The 21,822-nt window shown below is 38.7% G+C and overlaps 3 protein-coding genes across 4 annotated transcripts; 2 read left to right on the plus strand and 1 right to left on the minus strand.

Moving 5' to 3' along the window:
- Positions 1–10,745: 10,745 nt before the first annotated feature.
- LOC145776978 (mediator of RNA polymerase II transcription subunit 17-like) lies at positions 10,746–12,799 on the plus strand. Its single transcript, XM_082588232.1, has one exon. It carries the CDS (start codon positions 10,799–10,801, stop codon positions 12,785–12,787), a length of 1,989 nt encoding a protein of 662 aa, XP_082444358.1. The 5' UTR covers positions 10,746–10,798; the 3' UTR covers positions 12,788–12,799.
- A 33-nt stretch (positions 12,800–12,832) lies between these two features.
- LOC145776979 (DNA repair protein complementing XP-A cells homolog) lies at positions 12,833–17,306 on the plus strand. 2 transcript variants are annotated; one of them, XR_014290299.1, is made up of 6 exons: positions 12,833–14,204; positions 14,639–14,879; positions 15,295–15,414; positions 15,525–15,656; positions 15,906–16,113; positions 16,600–17,306. XR_014290299.1 is itself a non-coding variant. In XM_082588233.1 (5 exons), the coding sequence occupies exons 1-5, from the start codon at positions 13,903–13,905 to the stop codon at positions 16,044–16,046; spliced, it is 936 nt and encodes a 311-aa protein (XP_082444359.1). In that variant the 5' UTR covers positions 12,833–13,902; the 3' UTR covers positions 16,047–16,584. The 2 variants fall into 2 exon arrangements, 1 of the variants encoding a protein (XP_082444359.1); XM_082588233.1 differs by lacking the exon at positions 16,600–17,306 and having other exon boundaries at positions 15,906–16,584.
- LOC145776977 (uncharacterized) lies at positions 17,085–21,645 on the minus strand. The gene is made up of 4 exons (XM_082588231.1): positions 20,030–21,645; positions 19,570–19,778; positions 18,326–18,772; positions 17,085–17,491 (listed from the first exon to the last, which is right to left on the minus strand). Exons 1-4 carry the CDS (start codon positions 21,625–21,627, stop codon positions 17,202–17,204), a joined length of 2,544 nt encoding a protein of 847 aa, XP_082444357.1. The 5' UTR covers positions 21,628–21,645; the 3' UTR covers positions 17,085–17,201.
- Between the last annotated feature and the right edge of the window lie 177 nt (positions 21,646–21,822).

The following is a 21,822-nucleotide window of genomic DNA, read 5'->3' on the forward strand; positions in this document are numbered from 1 at the left end:
ATTGGCCTTGTGGATTAACGCGCACCGCAAATTTTGCTTGTGATTTGTGAGATATCACGCGACATGTTGCGCTGGGGGGCCCGGCAGGGCTCTTGGAGGCCCTGCCTATATGCCAAACATAACAAAGGTCTGAAAAAAGATAGAAGCGACAAAACACGGACGTTATAGCGTGCATGATACCAAAGCTAAAGCAGGACAATCAGTTCAAAATATGGCACGGTCGCAACACCTTAATAACTCATTGTTAACTCGATAACAGTTAGCTTCCAAAACCTTTATCCAATAGAGATTTTACGTCGACAAAACAACGCAATTATAAGCTGAAATGAAAAAAAAAGTGTTTTTTCTTTATGAAATGTCAGTGTCACTATTCAAATTAAACAAATTATCTTGACCTTTATCCTGCTGTATCTCATATGTTTCACTCAATCGTCCTGACCATGTTTTGCCAATGGGTTCTAAGTCCTGAAACGAAAAAATGAGGTTGGAGTTCTGCGCAGCCCTTCCTTACTTAAAACAAAATTACGCTCAAGTCATGTTTCTTGTACTTTACCTCGTCCTGGGGTTACCACAGTGGCGCGGGAACTATTTTTCTCTAGGGGGGGGGGGGGGGCTGAAGCTGTCGTAGTGTTGTCAGCTTCTGGGGGACTTCGCCCCCCAGACCCCCCTTGTGTGCGAGTACATTTATAAAAACTGGTAGTGGCCATCTTGGCGCCTCCTGTATAAGATAAATGACGCCAAAACACACACATTAAAATCGAACAAATTAAAAACTTATATGAAATCGACATTTTGTGGAAATGAGCTCTCACACGCTTCCGAAGATTGTTTTCGCTCAGATGTCGTTTTGTCTATGAACTGTGTCATGAGTTCTTTGACATCGACAGTGTCCAAAATGTTTTGGTGAACATGCATTAACGCAAGATGAGTAGCCTACCGTGAGTCTTTTTTTGTGTCATTGAGCTTCTCAACCACGTTTTCAGGCGTCTTAGAGCAGAAAAAGAACGTTGTGATGATGCAGCTGAAACCCAGAGGTAAAAGCAGAGCACGAATTTTCGCGTTTCTTTGAAAAGATCTAGTGTTTGAGGGTTTATTTGCGATAATAGCTCAGCAACCTTTCGAACGGTGTTTGCGGTTTTTTCACTTACAACATCGCTGAGCAAAGTAAGTTTCGTTTTTAGGCGATGGCATCGGGTAAGCTGATCTCTGTATCAGATCTTTCACCGTTTACACAGCTCAAAAGGGCCTTTTCTCTGTTGGCCGCTGTAAGCAGATCCGCCTGGCCGAATCTTCGATCAAGCTCAGCTTGAACCAAATCAAGGGCTTTGATGTATTGCCGTTTCCAAGCTCCTTCTCCCGCAGACGACAAAGCATCCGATTCCTCTGTGTTTGAAATCTTGCTGGAGTTTTGCTCACTCGGGGATCTTTTGGCGTCTTTAGGTTATTAGCAGACGCAAAGACGTTCGCTGCTTCCATAAGCTTGGAAACGAAATCATCTTTTCTGAGATTTCTGATCCGTTCGCGAAAAATGGTGATTGATTCCAAAGCTGAAGAAGCAAAGATCTTGTTTTGGAGCTGTCTTGCGATGGCTTCTGCAGGCTGAAAAACTTCACCGCTGCAGGTAATCGCAAAATAAACCGCATAGTGCGTGCTTGTTTTACCAAGCCGAATATGTTTGCATGTGCGTCTCTTCTCATTGCACTATCTTCTGTCATGTTGGTCAGACATGACAAAGCAATATCATAAATTATTGTAATGTTCAGAAGTAGCCTACAGCATGAAATGTAGATATTGCAGAATGATGTCCAATAAACGATGGACCGCCGTGTTAGTAGGGAGGGTGGCTAGTACCGCTACTGCGAGGTAGCCTATATTATAGCTCCCTATGATTGACGACTCTTTATTGCAAATGATGAACGCGACCACACGTGACAAGAACTCGATTCATCGTAGCAATATTATATGATTTAGGCCCACCTTAAATTGTCAGAATTTTCTAGGGGGGGCTGAAGCAATTATTGAAAATTCCAGGGGGGGCTGAGTTTGTTCTAGGGGGGCTGCAGCCCCTTGAGCACCCCTACTTCCCGCGCCCTTGGGTTACCATGTTCTTAGGGTTAGCAAAAGGAAGATCTACCCTAGTCCCTAAACTATTTCAGTTTCTGTGTAGCCTAAGTCAAAATGTAAGCCACTTTACTGATTTTTCTCGCGGAATTAGGCAAGTTTTGTTTTGGAGTCGCGGAAAAATTTTAGCAGAGGCGTTTTTTTTTTATTAGTGTTGTTCCATTTTGACCAATTTTTTTCGATTTTGACTATAGGCTACTTTGCACGAATTTATCATGTTTTGGGGTTGTTGCATCCAGCGATGGGCATTATCGACGATAATTTACCGGCGATAATTATCGGCGATAAATTTTTATCGCCTATCGTTATCGCTCAATTCTTTTTTCAGTTATCGTTTATCGTTATCGCCAAAGGCAATATTTGATTTTTGCCGATAATCGCCGACAATTTTTATTTCGGATCAACACACAATAACAGTCAAATTTCACAAGTTTCTTGTGCGTAATGCGTAAGCGTTATTACGTTTTACTTATCGCTCAAAGTGATAAATGGGAAATGTCTTGTTCAATGTTCAATGTCTTGTCATGTCATTAATTGTCATCGAGCATTTTATTAAAATGAAAGTTCAAAAAATATGAAGATGAGAATTAGCAAAGTAACACAACATCACTGAAACAAGTCATTGCGGAATATGATATTGCTTGAAGCATTTGACATGCAGACCGACATCACATTTTTTGCATCGTGTAGTAGTTTTGCATGACAATAGGCGCATCGAGTTGCGTGGTAAAATTATGCTAAATACAGTAGGCTATAACCTTTCTCATTTACCTATGCGACATAGCCTTGGTCAAAGCGGTAAACCATAATCTCTTCGTGGGAAAATTGTAACATAAGATTCCCAGATCCGTTCGTCTGTATGTAATGACCGAAAAGAAACACTCTTCAGGAAACGTCTATTCGAGAATTGTATTTCTGTAAAAATAGCCTCAAAGCTGTCGAAAATGGAGTGCAACGCGATACACCACTAAAAACTTGTCACTACAGAACAGATTACTTGGATAAAAGATGGAAATTTTCGTCCAGCTGACAAGCACTAAGCAAAACAGTTAAACATGCGACCAACCTCTTCTAGCAACAATTTTAAAATGACTAGAATAATTTGCGATATCTCAAACTCACGTAAACAGTAACTGTGACGCAATAATGAAAGACATTGTCACGCAATTCTAACAGGTGTTCAAAATTGGTGATGCAATGTTTCATGTTTAAACAGGTTTGACACAAGTCTTACGAACGATGGTGCAATTTTGGCTCATTTTTTAGGAAAAATTCCATGACGTAATACGCTAAGATTCAGTAGACCTGAACGGTTTTTATATGACGTTTGATTAGGTGAACAATTGTCTGGAACAAGCCTACCTCAATCAAATATTTTTATTTCCACTAATACAGTGCTTATAACTATATTGTAATTCTTATCTCAACAACTAAGCGTTCTGTCATCATGGGCGCCGATCATTCTATAAAATTGGTGGGGACATTTACTAGGAAAGGTAGGAAGGAGCGACGAGCGAAGCGAGCTAGAAAGATTGGGGGTCTGTTCTGACAAACAAACAAATACAGTAGGTACAAGTCTAATGCGATGTATACTGTAAAATGTGTATTTGGTTGGTTGGTTTTGAATCTTTATCCTCGAACTGACAAAGCCTTGATAGGTTATTCCTGGCAGTTTCGCATACTTGTAGAGGCTCTTGACACAGGGCCAGTTACCGAGATTGGCAGAGTGAAGTTTTCAAATTGTTGAAGTGTTGTTGCCGGGGAATTATTTCATTCACTAGGTGCCGCTGAATGGAGAGCAGTCATGATAATGCGTTGCTCAAGAGCACACCCCGAGAGTCGAACTTGAGCCGGGCGCGTAACAACTGAGCTCGGCGGCCAGACAAATATATTTTAATTGTCAGTGTCAGCATTGGACAGTAGACGTCCAAACACTCGGCAACGAGTCTCCAGCGATTTAAAAACGAAGTCCTCGTAGAGGCCATGGATGTTGATCGAATTCAAAACTGTGTTGTGCACATGGCAGACCATTGCATGATTTAGCCGTTTCTGTGTGATGGTAGATCATAACCAAGTTTTGATACGTCGCAAAGTTGAAAATGACCGTTCAGCTGAACACGAGCTGGCTGGTGAAATGAGCAAAAGTCGCACAAAAAGTTCCACTTGTGGAAACATTTGCCAAACGGCGGATGGCATCTTCTTGAATATCATTCGAATATCTTCCACCGACTTTCCATTAAACTGGTTTCGAAAGAAGCATAGCTCTTGTGCAAGGGACTTTGTATCAAAGACCTCAGGATAATCGTCTACCACATGTGATCGTAGCTTTTCACTAAACGGAGATTTTTGTAGAATGCAGAAATATTGTAGTGCTCAAGATTGGTTAACTTGAAATAGTCAGTAAGATTTTGCTGCGCGCTGTGAATGACTGCAAAATACTCTGACCGATATTTCGTCTCAGGTGTTTGAAGTTGAGGAAGTTGACCATGGCCAGTGCCGGATTAAGGGTTTGCTGGCCTGTAGGCACATTTTATAAGTGGCCTGAAAATCAGGGTTGCCAACTAAAAAATTTGAATTATCAGTCTTGCCAAATCATTGTCACAAAGATCGTTGTTACAACTGTCTATAACACAGGGTAGGTGTAAAAACTTAGTCATATGCCTAACTAAATAACAACTTTGCGCGTTTTTGCGATTGAAAACGCGTTAACTAGTTTTTGGAGGTCAATCTTACGAAGTAGATCGCTTTCAATACACAAAAGTGTCAGTGTGCCAAGACGTTGTTGACACATTGTTGATCGTTTAACGTCTTTAATTCGTTTCAGTTGTGAAAACGAGCGTTCTCTCGAGGAATTCGTAGCCATTACAGACAAGTATGCCTACATTCTAAATGCTACTTCAACATCAAAAAGGAAGTGGCAACATGTTTCAATTCGTCTTTTTTTAACAATTTTTGCATCCTTTAATTCATCTGGAAAAACAGAGCTATTAAGATAAATAGGCTACTTATTAATTTAGAAAATAATTATTTTGAAAACATGACTAAATTTCGATTGATTTTAAAGTGGCCTGGATTTTTGACTGGCCTGTAGGCACGTGCCTACTTTGCCTAATGGTTAATCCGGCACTGACTGTTACAGACAATTTTCACCAAATCAAACGTCATATAAAAGCCGTTATGGTCTACTTAACCTAGCTGGCATCTTACGTCATGGAAATTGCTAGAAAATGTCCAAATATTGCACCATCGTTCGTAAGACCTGATGAAACATTGCATCATCACCTTTGAACACCTGTTTGAATTGCTTGACAATGTTTCACTATTACGTCACAGTAACTGTTTACGTGAGTTTGAGATATTGAAATTTATTCTCTCATTCTTAAAATTGTTACTTGGAAGTTGGTCGCATATTTAACTGTTTTGCTTATTGCTTGAATAAGCTGGACAAAATTTCCGTCTTTTATCTAAGTATATAGTTTGTATTGTAGTGACAAGTTTTTAGTGGTGTATCGCGTTGCACTCCATTTTCGACAGCTTTGAGGCTATTTTTACAGAAATACAATTCTCAAATAGACGTTTCCTGAAGAGTGTTTCTTTTCGGTCATTGCATGCAGACAAACGGATCTGGGAATCTTATGTTACAATTTTCCCACGAAAAGATTATGGTTTACCGCTGTGACCACTGACCATGGCCATGTTCATGCTGGAGACGATTTGGGATCTTTTTGGGACGTGACAGATTCAATAACTCAAGCCTTTCAGCATTTTCAAAGACACGATGAAATTCTTCTTCACTGCGTAAATGGCGGAGTTTAGCAATACAAAGTTCAGCACCTTTAAGCATGCCAGCCACAGTCACCGTGCAATCTTGCAATGCTTTTGTTAAAACGCTCCAGACACTGAATGCAGACACTGCCGCTAATAACCTAATCACACTCGACCCACGGGAAAAAGATTTCAAAAGCCAACTAGTAGCTGTTGCCACATTTGAGTGAAATTGACTTGCGGCTACTTCCAAGACTTCCAATACTGACTTATAGTTATCAAGCACTGCTTTTACAGCAGCTGCACGTGTGAGCCATCTTGTTGGGACTGATTGGTTTCAGTTTTGATGCCGCCTGAGGCAAAGACTCTTCAGAATAAAGATTCAGGTAGGCTACAGATGCTTGAATTTCCAAGAAGCCAACCGGTACGTTATAAAAAATAATTTAAAAAGATGGTGGGGACATGTAAAAAGATGGTGGGGACATGTCCCCACTGTCCTATAGGGATCGGCGCTCATGTCTGTCATTGATTTAATGATAGTGTTTACAAAGAAAACAAAAAAAAATTATCTGAAATTATCAGTAAATTACGATAGGCTAATTATGTTATTGTTCTAAAACAAACACGACTAATTTGACAAGCTTGATGGATTTCACAGTATGCACATTTTTACTACCAATAACGCTTAAGAATACTGATAAAATTTCAAGCATTTTGCATTTTTTGGAATTTTTTCAATTATTGCTGACTTTGCTGTAAACAGCTCTAGCAGAAAGCAAAATACAAAGTTTGGAATTTTTTATGGTGTTTTCATTTGATTTATTTATTTTGCTTACTGCACGTAAGCGGCAGTGTAACTCAATTGATAAAAGCATCCAACTGGTATCTGAAGGTACAGTATAATTAAAAGCACGGCAGTTACCTCAGTGGTTTGATTCTGGATCAAGAGGTTGAAGATTCGATATCCACTGCCGCTGTTGCGATTCTATTCATGCATAACTTACAAAAGTTTTGTCTCTTTACAGTGTATTATGTTCGATTTTTCGTCATGTTGATGAAAACAGTTCGTGCTGCATGGGATGGGGCAGCGCTAATCAAGAAAAAAAAATATCGTTATCGGACATTATCGGCGATAAGTTTATCGTTATCGCTTAACTTTTTTTTGATTTATTGTTTATCATTATCGCTTTAGGCATTTTTCGTTTATCGATTATCGTTATCGCTTTACTGAAAAATGAGCTATCGCGCCCAACACTGGTTGCATCACTTGCCACGATGGGCTACTTTACACTAGACTAGCGATTGGGCTGGAAAGTTTGAAAACATCTGGCAACCTTACATTATTTTCATAGTCAGTTTTTACTTTTTTTCCTTTAAATGTTGGATGTAGAATAGAATTCTTACATTTGTGAACCTTAAGAACAAGAGCATTGAGCTGGGTTTTTTTTTTCGGTCATTTATCGGTCATTGACCGATTTTTTAGCAAAATGTCCGAAAAAAATAGTCAATTCGGTCAAAATGTCCGAAAAAATATATAGTCAATTGACTATATATGACCACAAATGACTGAAATAAATAAAAAATGCATTTTTTTCAAGTCATTTCGAACAAATGGCCGAAAAGTCTCAGCGAAAAAAAAAACTCAGGCATTGAGCAGGGTTGTCGGTACTTTACCCGACCCAAAAAAACCCGGGTGGGTTTTTTCAAAAAAACCCACTTAAAAAAACCCAAAAAAACCCATAAAAAAACCCAGAGCATCATATTTGTCCAGTTTTTACTAGAAAATTGAAAAACTGAACAAAAACACTACAAGGCACTTAAAACAAACTTTAAATTAGGACTTAAGGATGTGATTGTGAAGTAACTTTCCAAGAATAAAACTGAAAACGCAGTGGATATTGTACAGTACACAAAAATCAAGTAATACCCCTTTGTGTATACTACACTAAAACTCATTTATGCAAGAAGGCCTTATAGTTAAACTGGTGAAAGTACTACTCTACAGTAGTCTGTATATATGATGTGAAATGCAATTTAGGAGGCCATTTACCAATTACAGACTCTGCAAAGCAGGACATTAAGGCGCAAACAAAACGGCGCGAGACAAAACGGCACAGAGACAAAATGGCGCAGAGGCAAAACGGCGCAGACATAACGGCGCCAAAGTCAACACAACAAGTTCAATTTATAGAACGATAATACTCTGCAACCATAACGAAAGTTTATGTGTGAATAAGGGTTTTTGGAGCTGGTATACAAGTCCCCCCCCACCACCCTTGGCAACTCATGACAAAGAGGAATTGACCAAAACATGTTAACAAAATGAGGAAAAGGTTCTAAGCTTGTTACGTTGACTTTGGCGCCGTTTTGTCTGCGCCGTTTTGTTCGCGCCTTAATGTCGTGGACCGCAGATTCTGGATTCTAACGCTTGGCTGTTTCAGAGCATTTGCCTAAATGGCCATTGGCCACGCAATCGCTCAATTGCTCATCCATTACTATATATAATATATTTATAAATGATAAAAAATATTTAAACATGATGGCATAAATGCTCCTTGCCTTCAAATCTAAAGCAAATGATGCAATAATGTCATTTCTACTACGGTAGCATCAACTTGGTATAGAAATCAGTGGATATGCAACATCCAACTTGATCTTGAAATTAATGGATGATGCAACATTCAAGCAACAACAGCCTTAGTGCATTATTTTATTGAGTTATGCAAGCATTGTACTGTGAGTGAAAGGCACTTCATTCGTAAAAAGTAGTTTTGAGGTGAAATAAGCATGAATCTACCTTTTTTTGCATCTTTTTTAAAAAAAACCAAAAAAACCCGGGTTTTTTTAAAAAAACCCGGGCGGGTTGGGCTTTTTTAAAAAAACCCGGGTTTTTCTCAACCCTGGCATTGAGTAATAATTAGGTTATGCATCTCGTCCTAGACCCAAGTAAATCCGGCCTGAAATTTATTAAGTAGCCTACGGTCAGTCTCCGACAAGTTAGCAGTTGTAAACTAAGCACATGGCAGTGGAGCATGTGACAACTAAGCTAGCAACATTTCGGCAAGTGGCTGAAAGTTGGTAGGTCTAAATGATGAAACTGAAACTTGGCATGTCACACGTCAGCAAATTCAGTTTAGCAAAGGATCACTAAGTGAGTCCGATGCTAGGTGAAAATCGTATTTGCTGACTTGGACAGTACCGGCAGTTGAAATGTACTTGCTGTCTTGCTAAGTTGCCGCATGCCGAGTGGTCCAACGACCAATGGTAGCCTTGTATACGTTACCAGAAAGTATTTATAATGAATCTGTAAGCTACTGATAAAACAGTGCTCGTATCATAATTTAGATAGTCATAAAGTGTTACCTGTGCAAGGGAGGGTGACTACAGTAGTACTCATACCCATTGCTAGACGTTGCCTGTTACTTGCAAGAGTGGGAGCTTCTAATGTTGGATTACTTTGCTAAGGCAAGTCTACCCTTGTATTCTGTCAGAAACAACTTTAGTTTGTGGTACCAAAGTAAAGCAAAATCCTGACAATAGATTTAGCTGCTTCATGCCACAACTGTATTATTAAAAGTTCAAACATAGAATGTCTGTTCGCTTAAAACAGAAAGTATGATAGCATGCATAATTTGTGAGATGGCTGTTGACTCGGTGTCTACCTGGTCTTTTCGCTCTCTCCTCGTCATATGGCACAACAGCTTGTGACATAATTTTTATTCTTTTCATGTTTGTGTTGTTTTGTATGACAAATAAACTGATGATTGATTGAGCAAACAGAAGTTGCACAGTTTTTAGCATAATTGAAAAATAAATGCTGTTCAGTGCTGGCAAGTTCTTTTGTTGTTGAATCTTTTCCAGGATGTATTAAGTGACAATTTTTTTTTATATATTTATTTATTTGCATCAGACCAATAAGTCCATATTAATTACCATACAATATTGAGTTAATGGTTATTTGTATGTTTTTGTTTCAATTTGTACATGATGTAAATGGAACAGTGCATATTATGCATAACTAGGTCCACACATGAAGTGAATTTCGTCTTCACACAATTTGTTTAATCACATAAAAAGGCTTGGCAAATTCACTATGCAATTAATCGGATTTGTCTGTACCACAAACTTAAATTGTTTCTGATAGAACTTTACTGAAACAAAACAAATTTGAAAGCTTCCACTGTCACATGTAAAGCAAATGTCAAGCAATCTGGTATGGTGATTATTGATTAATCTCCCTCTTTCGAAGAGTCATTGTTTGATTTAACATTTCAAGCAAAATGTTTTTTATTGTTTGGATGGTAACTCAGCAGCACTCAGTTTTAATATCACTGCCTTTCTTCAAGACCCCATTTATGCTTGTGATGGTAGGCATGTTACATTGCTACAATCATGTTACATTGTGATGACAGGCATGTTACATTGCTACAAGTTACAATCAAGCTAATATGATCTTAGGGCAGATTTAATTTATTTTTAAGGTACTGCTTGAATGCTTGATGCGTTGTTTGTTGTTGGATACATTACAAAAAATTTTCTGTACATTTTGTTTTATTACATGTAACATTAGTAACTCCACAACTTTTTTTAAATTGTACCTAGGCTTATGCCCAGTTGAAAGAATATCTTCCTTGGCGGGAAGGCAAGGAAGCCAGTTTTCGTGTTCAACTCTAGGCATGCCTTTAAGTGTCTTTCCAAAGACATAGCCACATGCTCTTGAGCGGTGTCGAATAGACGGCCTTTGAAATGCTGAGCCAGGGTTTTACTACTCAGCTATGCACCTAGCAGTAACTCCACGACTAAGATTTAACATTTCTCAGCAGGTATTTGTGGGCTAGCTATATGAAGATATTATTCTGTCATTTGATAGGTTAAATACATCTACCTGAAGTTGAATATTCATTTGGTGATCATGGCTTTACCAACAAATGTGAAAATATCTGTTCAATCACTGTCTGAAAACAAAATTCAAGAAATAGCGTATGATGGAAAAGAAACCTTTTTGAAGCCACTTACTATAGCAGAAAATTTAACGGATTTAGCCAATAGAATAGATTTTTTAAATGTGGATGAAGATAACTCACAAGCTGATACTGCGGAAGAAGAATCACAAGCATTTCAGATGAAACAATGGCCGTGGGAAGGAATTAGAAGTCATTTGCAACGTGCCCTAATAGAAATGAATGTATTAGTGGACGTTATGTCCATTGCACAAAACAAACCAACCTCATCCAAAGAAAATGCTGCTGAAAATGTGGAATCGAACAGATATTTGATGTATGATGTTACTCCTAAAGAGACAGAACAGGGGAAGCCTGTGATACAAGTCTTAACCAAAAAAAAATGTTTATGGGCTGCTTCTAAAATCCTTCTCAATGGATCTGATCGACTAAGCAGAGCTTGGAATGAGGAATCTACATCAACCAACTTTCATTCTGAATTACTGAAATTGAGACAACTGTGGCGTGTACGTCGAGTTGGTGACAAAATCATTGGAGACTTAAGTTACAAAACTGCTGGCTCTGAGTTTTGGCAAAATGGTGCATTTGATGTGATTAAAAACTCTTCTAATGATAGTGATAATGGAGATGACAAAAATTTTCTATCACCTCCTTCAGTGTTAAAATCTTCCATTAGCGTTACTGTAAGCCCAAGTTTGCTTGGTCATGCATCAATTTTTATTTCAATCATAAACACACAATCAGATAGAAACGCTGCAAAACGTACACTGGATCATTCTTGTTCGCTCACATACTTTGACCTTGTTGAAAAATCTCATTCGAATGAAAGTGAGCCGTTATGGCACCGAAAGTTATGCAATGCTCAAAATGTGCTGTTTTGTAGAGAACTTTTTATGCTTTTAACCAAAGAAGCGATACAGTGTAAAAGTTCTGGGTTGATCACTCCATTTGTTGTTGTTGGTGACACTATTTCCACAAATGTATTTTTTGACACTAAACTGGTTGTTAAACTTGTGTACTCCAGAAAGGCCTCTAATCATAGCAATCCAGTGGAAGTGGATGTAGATTACTACTGCCTGAAGCATGCTCTTTTGCAACTGTTACAAACATATCATGCTCAGAAGTTAAATGTCTCGCCCCCACATCCAACATCAGCTGTCTTTGGATTAAAACATAGAATGAGACAAGCTGCAACTCAAGCTTGTCCTGATCGTCAGTTACAAGCAAGATACCAGCGAGAACGACTTCCCCTTGCTGAATGCCTTATCAAAATGGCTAGGCATTATGAAATTCGAAAACGACTGAGTCAAGTCATTGATTCATTAACAAGGCAGTTTCATGACCCGGATATACAAGCTCATTGGTCGATAGTCAATGACATGTATGAATCTAGTGTTCGCGTTGCCATTTCCAGCTCCGGTTTTGAAACATGCCATCGATCCATCGTTCAGCTCACTGCCATGACAAATGAAGTGCGGGCATTGCAAAAAGAAGGAAAAATACTGTCTCTTTCAATTGACTCTGAAGATATTTACAACTATTTCATCTCCTTAATCTCCTCACATCAGTTGTTTGCTGTACAGTCGTTGGCTCGTATTATTGGTTGGACGTTATTGTCTATGTCTTCACATTGTAGCCAAGGTCGATCAAGTGATTTGAAAAACAGAGGAACTTTAACTGTGTCTTCTCCAACAGGAGACAAAGCTGTTGCGATTGTATGCAATGTCGCCTTGGATAGCAGTTTTGATTATGAAGTCTACATCCAGTATACCAAAGGATCAGTGAAATCTGACATTCAGATTAAGGAAAGCCGATTTTCTTTGGAGAGCTCGAAGTACTCTGTGTTGCGAGGTGATTGGCATCAAGTTGACTGGCCTAGTCTTCATGGCAAGCATTTTATTAACAAAATGGAAACACTGCTCACCATTGCAAGTTACTGAATGCACAGTGGCTTACCACTACAAAGTTATTATATTGTTATCATAATTAAATTGAACTTTTCTACTTTTTTTGGAATTATGGATAGCAAAATGCACGCATAAAATGTTTAACAATGCTACATAGTTATTGTTGGGCGCGTCACAAAGTGTGAATTATTTTGTATGATTAGAAAAATATGTTGTATTTTGTTTGTTTGCTCACACTGACGTCTTAAGAAAACTCAAAACGTTTTAAGGAAACTTATCCAAAATCGCACGTACCAAGCAATATTGTCTTTGGTTAGAATTAGATTATGGTTACATGTATTCGTTGTATTGTTTCTGCCACTACGACAATTCAAAGTCTGTAATTGTATGGTACAATTCAGTTGTTTGTTCCTGTATGGTAACAAATCGTAAAAATTAACAAGATACCGATACCAAGTTCAATGTAGGCCTCCAACAAGTAAGATTAGTTCTGAATCCTCCTTGCGTACACAGGACACACGTATGTCAAGAGGATTGCAATATGCAGAAAAAAAATGCTTTAGTCGAAAGATCTATTTCACAAATGAATGTTACGGCCCAACTTGTCGCATGTTGTATTTCTGTGTGTTTTCATGTTACAAGAATAACTACATTAGCAAATATGCATCGATTTGATGTGAGCTATAGTTTATATTATTATATATGATATATTATACAATCATAGGCTAGTCCTGATACTACCGATTTTGGCAAAAAAATGGCTTTTAAACGTATCAGCATTTTGAACTTGCTATAGCCACTTTGTCAATTTAATCTTTTAAATTTTCTTGGACGTCATTTGGTCGTTTGTATCTCGGTGATAACTGATAATATCATAAATTTGTGTTGATATGATGTATCATGCCATGTATATGCAATAGCCTGTCGATTTTCACAACTATTTTTTTTATCAATGCGTGCTGGTACTTCACTGCCTTTATGTTCTTGAAACCAGCTGAACACTTGCGCGCGAAAATAACGAACTTTTTGAAGGCAATTTGTATGTTCAGAATTATCGCATTAAGAATTTTTTGTATTTTGAAACATCTTGGATGCTTTTAGATATAAGTTACCTTACCTTAAAATTTTGTGATATTAAGAATAATTAAATGTCTGAAAGCCACTCTTTAATCCAAGAGTCCACTTCAATTGAAGTAACACAAAGCAACGTTATGAGCAAAGCTGGTGATACTGAAAGTTGCTACGATCTCTCATCCTCTGATGGGGAACATTGCCAAAAAAGTAAATTGATGGCCAAAAACGAAGATGCTACTTCATCAAAGCAAAGTCTAACTGCTGCAGAAAAGGCGAGATCTGAAAGAAATCGACAAAAAGCTCTGCTACTCCGCCAATCCCGACTTGCCAGTGAGCAACTTCACGGCGGAAATAAAAAAACTGTTGGACTTCGCAGGTAGCCGAATTCTTGAAGTTGTTGAACATTCATCGGTAAACTGAAACGGTTTTAAACACATCACAGGATTTGTCGACATGCCGAGTGGTGCATTTCAGTTGATTGGTTGATTTTAAATCTTTATCCTCGGACTGAGAAAGCCTCTGATAGACTATATTATTCCTGGCCGTTTCGCATTCTTGCAGAAGCTTTGAATCACTGACCGGTCACCGAGATAAGCAGAGTGAAGTTTCCGATTGTCGAAGTGTTGTTTGTGAAGTGACCATTCACTAGGTGCCGCTGAATGGAGAGCAGTTCTTTATTGTGTTGTTCAAGCGTATACCCTGAGAGTCGAACTAGCGTTTGATCTCGCAGTTTTTTGTGCGTAAAGTTGGCGCTTAATAAACTGTTAAATTAACCAATAAACAGTCGCTTAAAATCGTCACCATTCTCAGGGTTGTAGATACTGGTGGAGGATTTCTAATTGAGGAAGAGGAATCTGATGGCTCCGCACCGCAAAAAGTGAAACGAGTCGAAGAACCAGCTCCAGTCATAGCTGGCGAGCTTTCTAATTGTCTGGAATGCGACCAGCCGTTTATGGACTCTTATTTGCTCACCACTTACAATTACAGCGTTTGTGACAAATGCCGAGATTCGGAAGAAAAGCATACAGTTATTACGAAAACACAAGCAAAGGTTGTTTGTGACTTTTATTCAACTTTTAAATATATGGTGTGCAATTTTGCTCGTTGTAGCGTACATAACGCTTAAACGGTCAAGTTATACGTAACTTGTGTTCAATCAAATATAGTTATTAGTCTCTAAACCCTTGACACTTGACAGCCTGTTTCACCCTAAAGGAGGATCATCAGAAGGTCCTTATTCAAAAAGAATCCTTCTGATGATCCTCCTTCAGGGTGAAACAGGCTGTCAAGGGTTTAGAGACTATATTTGATTACATTCGCTCTGCTTGGCTTTTTGGTTGGCATTGAGCACTTTTTGTAGTATTAAAAGCATCTATTGTTTAACTTGTGTTCATTAATATGTGGCATTGTAAATATTTTATTGGTTTCCGATTATACTGTAAACGATGAAATATTGTTTTTGTTAGGAAACCTACCTGCTAAGCGAGTCAGACTTAACCGCACGAGAGCCACTTTTAAAGTGTGTTATTCGAAAAAATCCTAGGAACAATCGTTGGGGCGATATGAAGCTATATTTGCAAGTGCAGGTCAGATACTGGCTGATAGGCTAAGTGTACTTTGCATGTAAGTGTACTTTCTTCTTTCATCGTGGTCTTGGCCATTGCAAAAAAACTCCAACTTGACATTTAATTTGTAGGTTGAAGAAAGGGCACTCGAAATTTGGGGTACTCCGGAAGCTTTAGAGAAAGAGCGAGAATCAAGAGAAACGAAAAAAGAAGAGTTGAAGCGGAAAAAGTTTAATAAGAAAATGAAGAAGTTGCGACAAGAGGTTCGAAAAAGCTGGGTGTGCTCTTGCAGGAAAATCCTCCTGAAGTCATGCGTATTACAACAGAAAGCCTTCAAATTTACAAACCTTGGCTCCTTAAGCATTGCGACGAATTGTAATCCAATAGGAATCAATTTTGACGTCATTTGTGAGCGTTACGTTTTGTATTTTTCATATCATCAATTGTCTTTTTGTACTACTAGATAATTGCGAGCATCACGGTTTCCAAAGTCTTGTTTTTATCTTGTGTAGGTTCGTAGCAGCTTGTACGAGGTGAAGACAACCGGTCACGACCACGTGTATGGAGCAGAGATCCAGTGTGGTGATGATGAGGATTTATGGAAGAAGACCTGCGTTCTCTGTGACCATGAAATGACCTTCGAAAAAATGTGAAGAGAATGCCGCGAAAAATCCGCAGTGGATGCAAGTCAAGGTTTTTCTTTGTGAAAGAAAAGAGCAGGTGCTTTTGACACGCTACGGAATGATCATATATTCTGGATGCCATGCCATGGAGTGTGGATAGGATGCCATGCTATGGAAAACATTTGTAAAGGTTGATGAAAAAGTAACCCTTTTTTTGAACGAACGATTGAAATATAGCACTGCTACTGTTGGTTGCTTTGCCACATCATGTCAAAGTGTTGAAAATTTGCTGTTTTAGTGCTTTTCATTGCGTCTTCAACCAAACATTAGGGTGTTTCACGATTTTTTGTTTGCCTTCATTTTGATCATATTGTGGGTTACTAATTAGTGCAACCTACAATTTACCTATAATACCCACAATTTGTAAACTTCTTGAAGTTATTCCTTTGCTTTGTTAGGGTTACGACGCTTGGCAACTGATCATTTTTCTCATTGTGAAGTTATTCTTGTGCACTTTGATGTAAAGTTTTTCGCAAAGTTTTGGTAAAAAAAAATTACTTTTTCACTCGTAGTATATTTGCAGTGAACACTTGCAGTTGGAAACCAGCAAAGCAGTGCAGTCGTAAGCTGTCATGTTGCCCAACAGAATCGTGCATATTCCCCTCAAAATCGGGTTTACAGATACCGGGAACGAACTGGTTTATCTGAGCATCTTCAGTCTTCATCCTACCCTGACGAATGTTATGTCTCGGTAACTCAGTCAGATTCAGGACAATCACCTGCTGAGCATTTGCAATTTCTTTTTTATGTGTAGCATGGCGTTAGAGATGAGTCCTAACTTTACTTTTTTATTGTTGAAGAAGAGCATCCTAGCTACATTGCAAAAATAATATCAATGTCTGTGCAATGCTTTCAGTTAAATGATAACTTTTCACGGAAGCACTTTGCCTGAGTTTAGTTTTTATGCAAAGGCCTGCTGTTTTCCTGACATCACGTACAAAAAGAAAGCCGACACCTAATTATTAACCAACTTCCGCCTTGAGAAAACAAACATGTCTGTGCTGTACATCCAATGTATAGCAATTGTATTGCGAAACATAAAATTGCCATCTCTTTGAGTACCATCGTTAAATAGTAAAAATATAAATTTTCAGCACATGCGGTTTGTGTGAAGTAGAAACACAATCACAACCTCTTCTTTCGTCTCGATTTGTGTTTTTGTAAACTACTGGGTGGCGAAACCGGATCTCCGTATGCCAAACGATCCGTAATATTGTCCATTTCCCATTCCTTGCGGCACATCGGTCGCGGACACTGCTTTGCGCATTGTATGGCTTCTAGGCTCGGCTCTTTTCTGCGAATGATTTGCACTTGAGGCTTCTTCTCTGTTGGTAAATCGGATTTCTTCGGAATCGTTACTTCTAGCTTGTGCTTGGTAAATTGCTTACGACTTTGTCTGCCTCTGGGAGGTGGAGCTGAAGAAGTAAAGAGCTGTGCAAGTGTGCATTGATGGCGCAACCACAGTAACTTTAAAGACAAAAATGCAGTACCGGTAGGCAAAAAGTACAGTAGAGTCATTACCTGAAATCAAACAGCTATAAAAACTTGGAGCATCCAAATTAAATAAAGGATTTTTAATAACACCGTTGGTATAACTTCACACCCCTGACTTCACATTGTGTGAAAATTGAATTTTTAATTTGATTACAGCCGTGAATTTACATATGTGTCTATCAATACATGCAATTGATTGAGTTTAGCTTTTAGTAGCATGATCGTTGCTTACTTCACAATGTAGATTTTAACGACCTGTTTTAGCCTGATGCTGCGAGTTCGTTGTGGTAACAGTGGATTGCACTTGCTTTCGGAACACAGTTCCCCAGTCATGTGCTATGACGAATGGTGTAGAAGTCAGTGATTCGTTCTTTTATGCGGCTCTTTTGTTTGGCTTGACTAGGGAACTGTGTTTCGAAAGCTAGTGCAATCCGCTATTACCACATCGAACTCGCACCATCACACTAAAACAGGTTGTTAAAATCTACATTGTGAAGTTATCAATATATAGCCCACTTGGCGTGTGGCATAAAAGACCCCAAGCTGTTCTAATTTGCAGCGCTCGTGTGGACCAGAGAAAACTTATTTTTCTCTAGGTCCGCTAGAGTCCAGTCATCGGTGTCTACATTTACACGTAGTCTGCATTGCATGAATTGTTTGCTTTTTACACATATAGGAAGCTCATGAGGCAACATGTATAATTGTATAGTGCGGCAGTCTCAGTTAAGTTGCAAACCAACAAACAAACGTCATACCTTGCTTGTCATCATTCGAAGAAAAGGCGTATTTGTCCTGTGGCTGTTTCTTTTGTGAATTGCTGCGCTGTTCGTCGTCAAGGGCACGTGGCTTTCTGGAAGTTGTTATTTTCTTGGTTTTTGATTGCGAAGGAAAGGTTTTGTTTCTACTGTTGCGATTGCTTGACCGGTTTTCGGTGGATCGAGATTGGGTTTGATTATGATTGTTTCCCGGCGGATTTATCGTTTTAGTAAGTTTGGTTATACTGCCTTGCGGTTTTATAGGAGGCGGCACTTTTACATATCGCCGTACTCTCTCATCATATGCTTGTCTGCGAATGTTTGGCGGCGAGTTGGATCGATCGCTGTCATCGCTTTCGATGCGGTCTTTGCGTCGTTCTGATGCTCGCCTCAGAGAGTTCCAGGTGCGGTTCTCCTCCTTCAATGCGTTGAAGTCCAACAGTGAATCTGTCTTAAAATGTACAACAGTTGTGTTGCTTAATTATGATTACATGTATGTAGCTAAGCCGTGGTATAACCTTATATCCTTTTTTAACTCCCCAAAAGGCACCAAATATGAGTTTTGCCGTTAACTTATTGTGTATTGTGACAATTCTGGCGAACGCTCTACGGATCCTGAAAAGAATTGTAGCCTACGAAGGCTCAGACGTAAGAAAGTCATTAGGCTACAACGTCGTGAAGCATACAAAACCTAATTGAGTGGGCTATGATGGTGCCTTGGCAACGTTACCACCGCGTTACTTACATAAATGTTACTGTTTAGTGTTTATACTTTTGCTGAATGTGAACAAATTTTATGTTGTCTTTGATACGATTGAAATCATTTTCATCCACCACAAGAAGCCATTTTTTCATCGACAAAACCCAGGACCCTTATGTTGATAATTTTGCTTTTATGTTATGCATGTGCCAATGTTGTGACGAGATAATCTTACAAAATTCAAAACCAATTACGTAACAGAGGAATACTTCAGTGGCTACGGAGATAAAGTGCTTTGGAGTGACCAAGCACGTAAAACAACGTGATTGCAACATTTGTAACTTCGTAACCATGCAGACTCAACATGATTTTGTAAGATGAGAGTTGCCTAAACTGCAAATAGGCTTTGGTTCACGTTGCCATCAGAGGCCTACTTCTGCAAAAATATTATTTTAAAAGCAGTCGGCCTAACACTTTCGCAAACTTAATAATTAGTAGCCTACTTTTACCGTAGGCTACTCAAAATTTTCTGTTACCAACAGACCTTCCTCAGATCCCCTTTTCTTTCTTCGATTCGTGGATTTAGTAGGTCTAGGTTTACTTATAAACTCAATTTTCTTTTTTCCACTATTATTTTTATAATCATCTGAAGAGGAGCTGTCTGTGAATGGACACAAGAGATCTTCTTTTTGAGCAGGAGAAGTCGTTGGTTTTTGGTCTCTCGTGTTGCGCTTATAAAAGGCTTTCTCGGCACTGAAAATAGATACAACTTTAATTTTCTTCAAATGCAAACCAATATATTTTGCCCAAAGCTGATTCATAAAAAAAGAACTTCTGAAACCAAGATCAGCAACCCACTAATTAAAATAACGCTTAGACCCAGACAACCACTTTATTTGGACCAGATAAAGTGCTTGTCTAGGGAGCTCTTAAATCGAATAAAAACAGCATGGCTTTGTGAGTATGTAAATTAGCTACTTTAAAAAAAACTGTACGGAACTTACTTCAGGCAATCTGATGGGTGGCGTGCCTGTCTAGCGTTCCTATTTGTTTTCGTACTTCCAAGTTTACTGTGCTTTCCGAAGTTTTCCAAGTCATAGGCATTTCGCTTTCCAACTTTCTTGGAGTTGCAAGACTTCCACGACTCTCTGCTGCTTTGAGGTGCTGTCGGTCGGTAACGCTGTTCGGAACCAATTTGCACACATAAACCTGTCTCATTGTTTGAACTAAAAGAGCTGTCCGAGAGAGAGCAATTGCAGCCACAGTTAGCATGGGGCTTGAAGTTCCTAGATTTTGAATAAAATTTACTTTTGTTTGAAGAAGAGTATGATTGATCACTGTCTTCAGGAATTTTATTTGATGGCATTTGATGAAAGGAACGCTTTTTCTCAACAGGCCGTTGAATCGTCTGGCAACTTGAGCAATCATCAGCTCTCACCCAAGTTGTGCAACATTCAATGGAGTCTGTAGATGATTGGTCGTAGTCATCACTTTCGTAGTATTGATTTTTTGGAGAGTATCCTGTAGACATAGCTGGAGCAGTCAGTCTGTGCTCGGCAGAATTTTCACTTTGCAGAAGTAGCTCTTCATATACATTAGATTCCGTTTCGTCTTCAGGATAACAAAACTCATTTGCCTTTGGAGATAGGTTTTGTTTTCCCCGACCGTTACAAAAGTCTTTTTGACATTCCAAGCCAAGATTTAATTTGCCAGATGCTACAATAGGTTTCGTTAAGATGGGTTTGCGTGAAACCTCTGCTGGGTTTTCAATCGTAAAATTAACTTTTTTGGATTTTTTTAAAACTTTGAAAGTGTTATCGTGTTGTCTATGACTGGTTTTTGTCTCTGGATATTTAAAGTTTGAAGATTTTTCTTCTCTCATAAATTTCTCACGCAATCGTTTTACTGTTCCAGGCTCCACTGCACAAGATCTTTGCTCCGTAGTAGACTTTTTCAAAAAACTTGTACGTTTTGCCCAAGTCTCTTCAACAGATACTTTTTTGGTAGATTTAGGAGGTGAGTTGGAAAAATTTTCGGAAATTAAACTTTGCGAAGAATTTAAACTTTTCATTGCAGCTCTTGCTGAATTTAAAGTTTGAGGCAACAATAATCGAGATCCATACCTGTAGCAATGAAGTTCTCCTTTCAAGACGTCTTTATCTTTTTTCTGTAACTGATCATACATGGAATCCACAACACAGCCAGGAACTCGTTTTGTCTTTTCTACGTTTGTTGCATTTTTGCAAGCTGAAGGAATTGGTATCATGTAAACGTCAGATTCATTTTCTTCGGCATCTTTCTCGGAGTCTAGGGTTCCTACAAACACGCCTTGGAGCGTACACGCAGCTTCTTTCAATTGCACTTCATGCTGACTTTGATTGTGTTGAACTGGATTTCCGTACGAACTAAAAGTACTTTGAATGACGTTATTTTCTTGACGAGTTTCCGCTTTTCGTAACAAGTCTTCTCTCCCAATGCGGCCGAGAAGAAGATCATTAATAAAAGTAATTTTGTCGCTCCTGGCATATCCAAAATCTGCTACATTCACACGAAACGCAGAGTGACAACCAGCAAATTGAAAATTTACTCCTTCAACAATCATTTCTGAAATATATCTTCCTTCAGGAAATAAGCTTTTTGAAAATGAATATGCGACTGAGAGGATTGTTTTGAAAAATTAAAATACGTTTCGTCATAAACGCAATTGTGTTTTTGTCTTGCATGAATAAGTTTTGAAAAGTCCGTAGACTAACATGCTGCAGCCTTGCAGAGCTGTAGCAGAGATGAACTTGAATTT

The sequence above is a fragment of the Aplidium turbinatum genome, chromosome 9 (assembly GCF_918807975.1).
Source record: "Aplidium turbinatum chromosome 9, kaAplTurb1.1, whole genome shotgun sequence".
Taxonomy (NCBI): domain Eukaryota; kingdom Metazoa; phylum Chordata; class Ascidiacea; order Aplousobranchia; family Polyclinidae; genus Aplidium; species Aplidium turbinatum.

Excerpts from the sequence above, each read along its gene's own strand:
- LOC145776978 (XM_082588232.1), top strand. The coding sequence starts at position 10,799 with ATGGCTTTACCAACAAATGTGAAAATATCTGTTCAATCACTGTCTGAA.
- LOC145776979 (XM_082588233.1), top strand. The coding sequence starts at position 13,903 with ATGTCTGAAAGCCACTCTTTAATCCAAGAGTCCACTTCAATTGAAGTA. Across the intron at positions 14,205-14,638 it reads AAAACTGTTGGACTTCGCAG|GGTTGTAGATACTGGTGGAG; the intron begins GTAGCCGAATTC and ends CACCATTCTCAG. Across the intron at positions 15,657-15,905 it reads TGAAGAAGTTGCGACAAGAG|GTTCGTAGCAGCTTGTACGA; the intron begins GTTCGAAAAAGC and ends TATCTTGTGTAG.
- LOC145776977 (XM_082588231.1), bottom strand. The coding sequence starts at position 21,627 with ATGATTGTTGAAGGAGTAAATTTTCAATTTGCTGGTTGTCACTCTGCG. Across the intron at positions 19,779-20,029 it reads CACCCATCAGATTGCCTGAA|TGCCGAGAAAGCCTTTTATA; the intron begins GTAAGTTCCGTA and ends ATCTATTTTCAG. Across the intron at positions 18,773-19,569 it reads GAAAAGGGGATCTGAGGAAG|ATTCACTGTTGGACTTCAAC; the intron begins GTCTGTTGGTAA and ends ATTTTAAGACAG.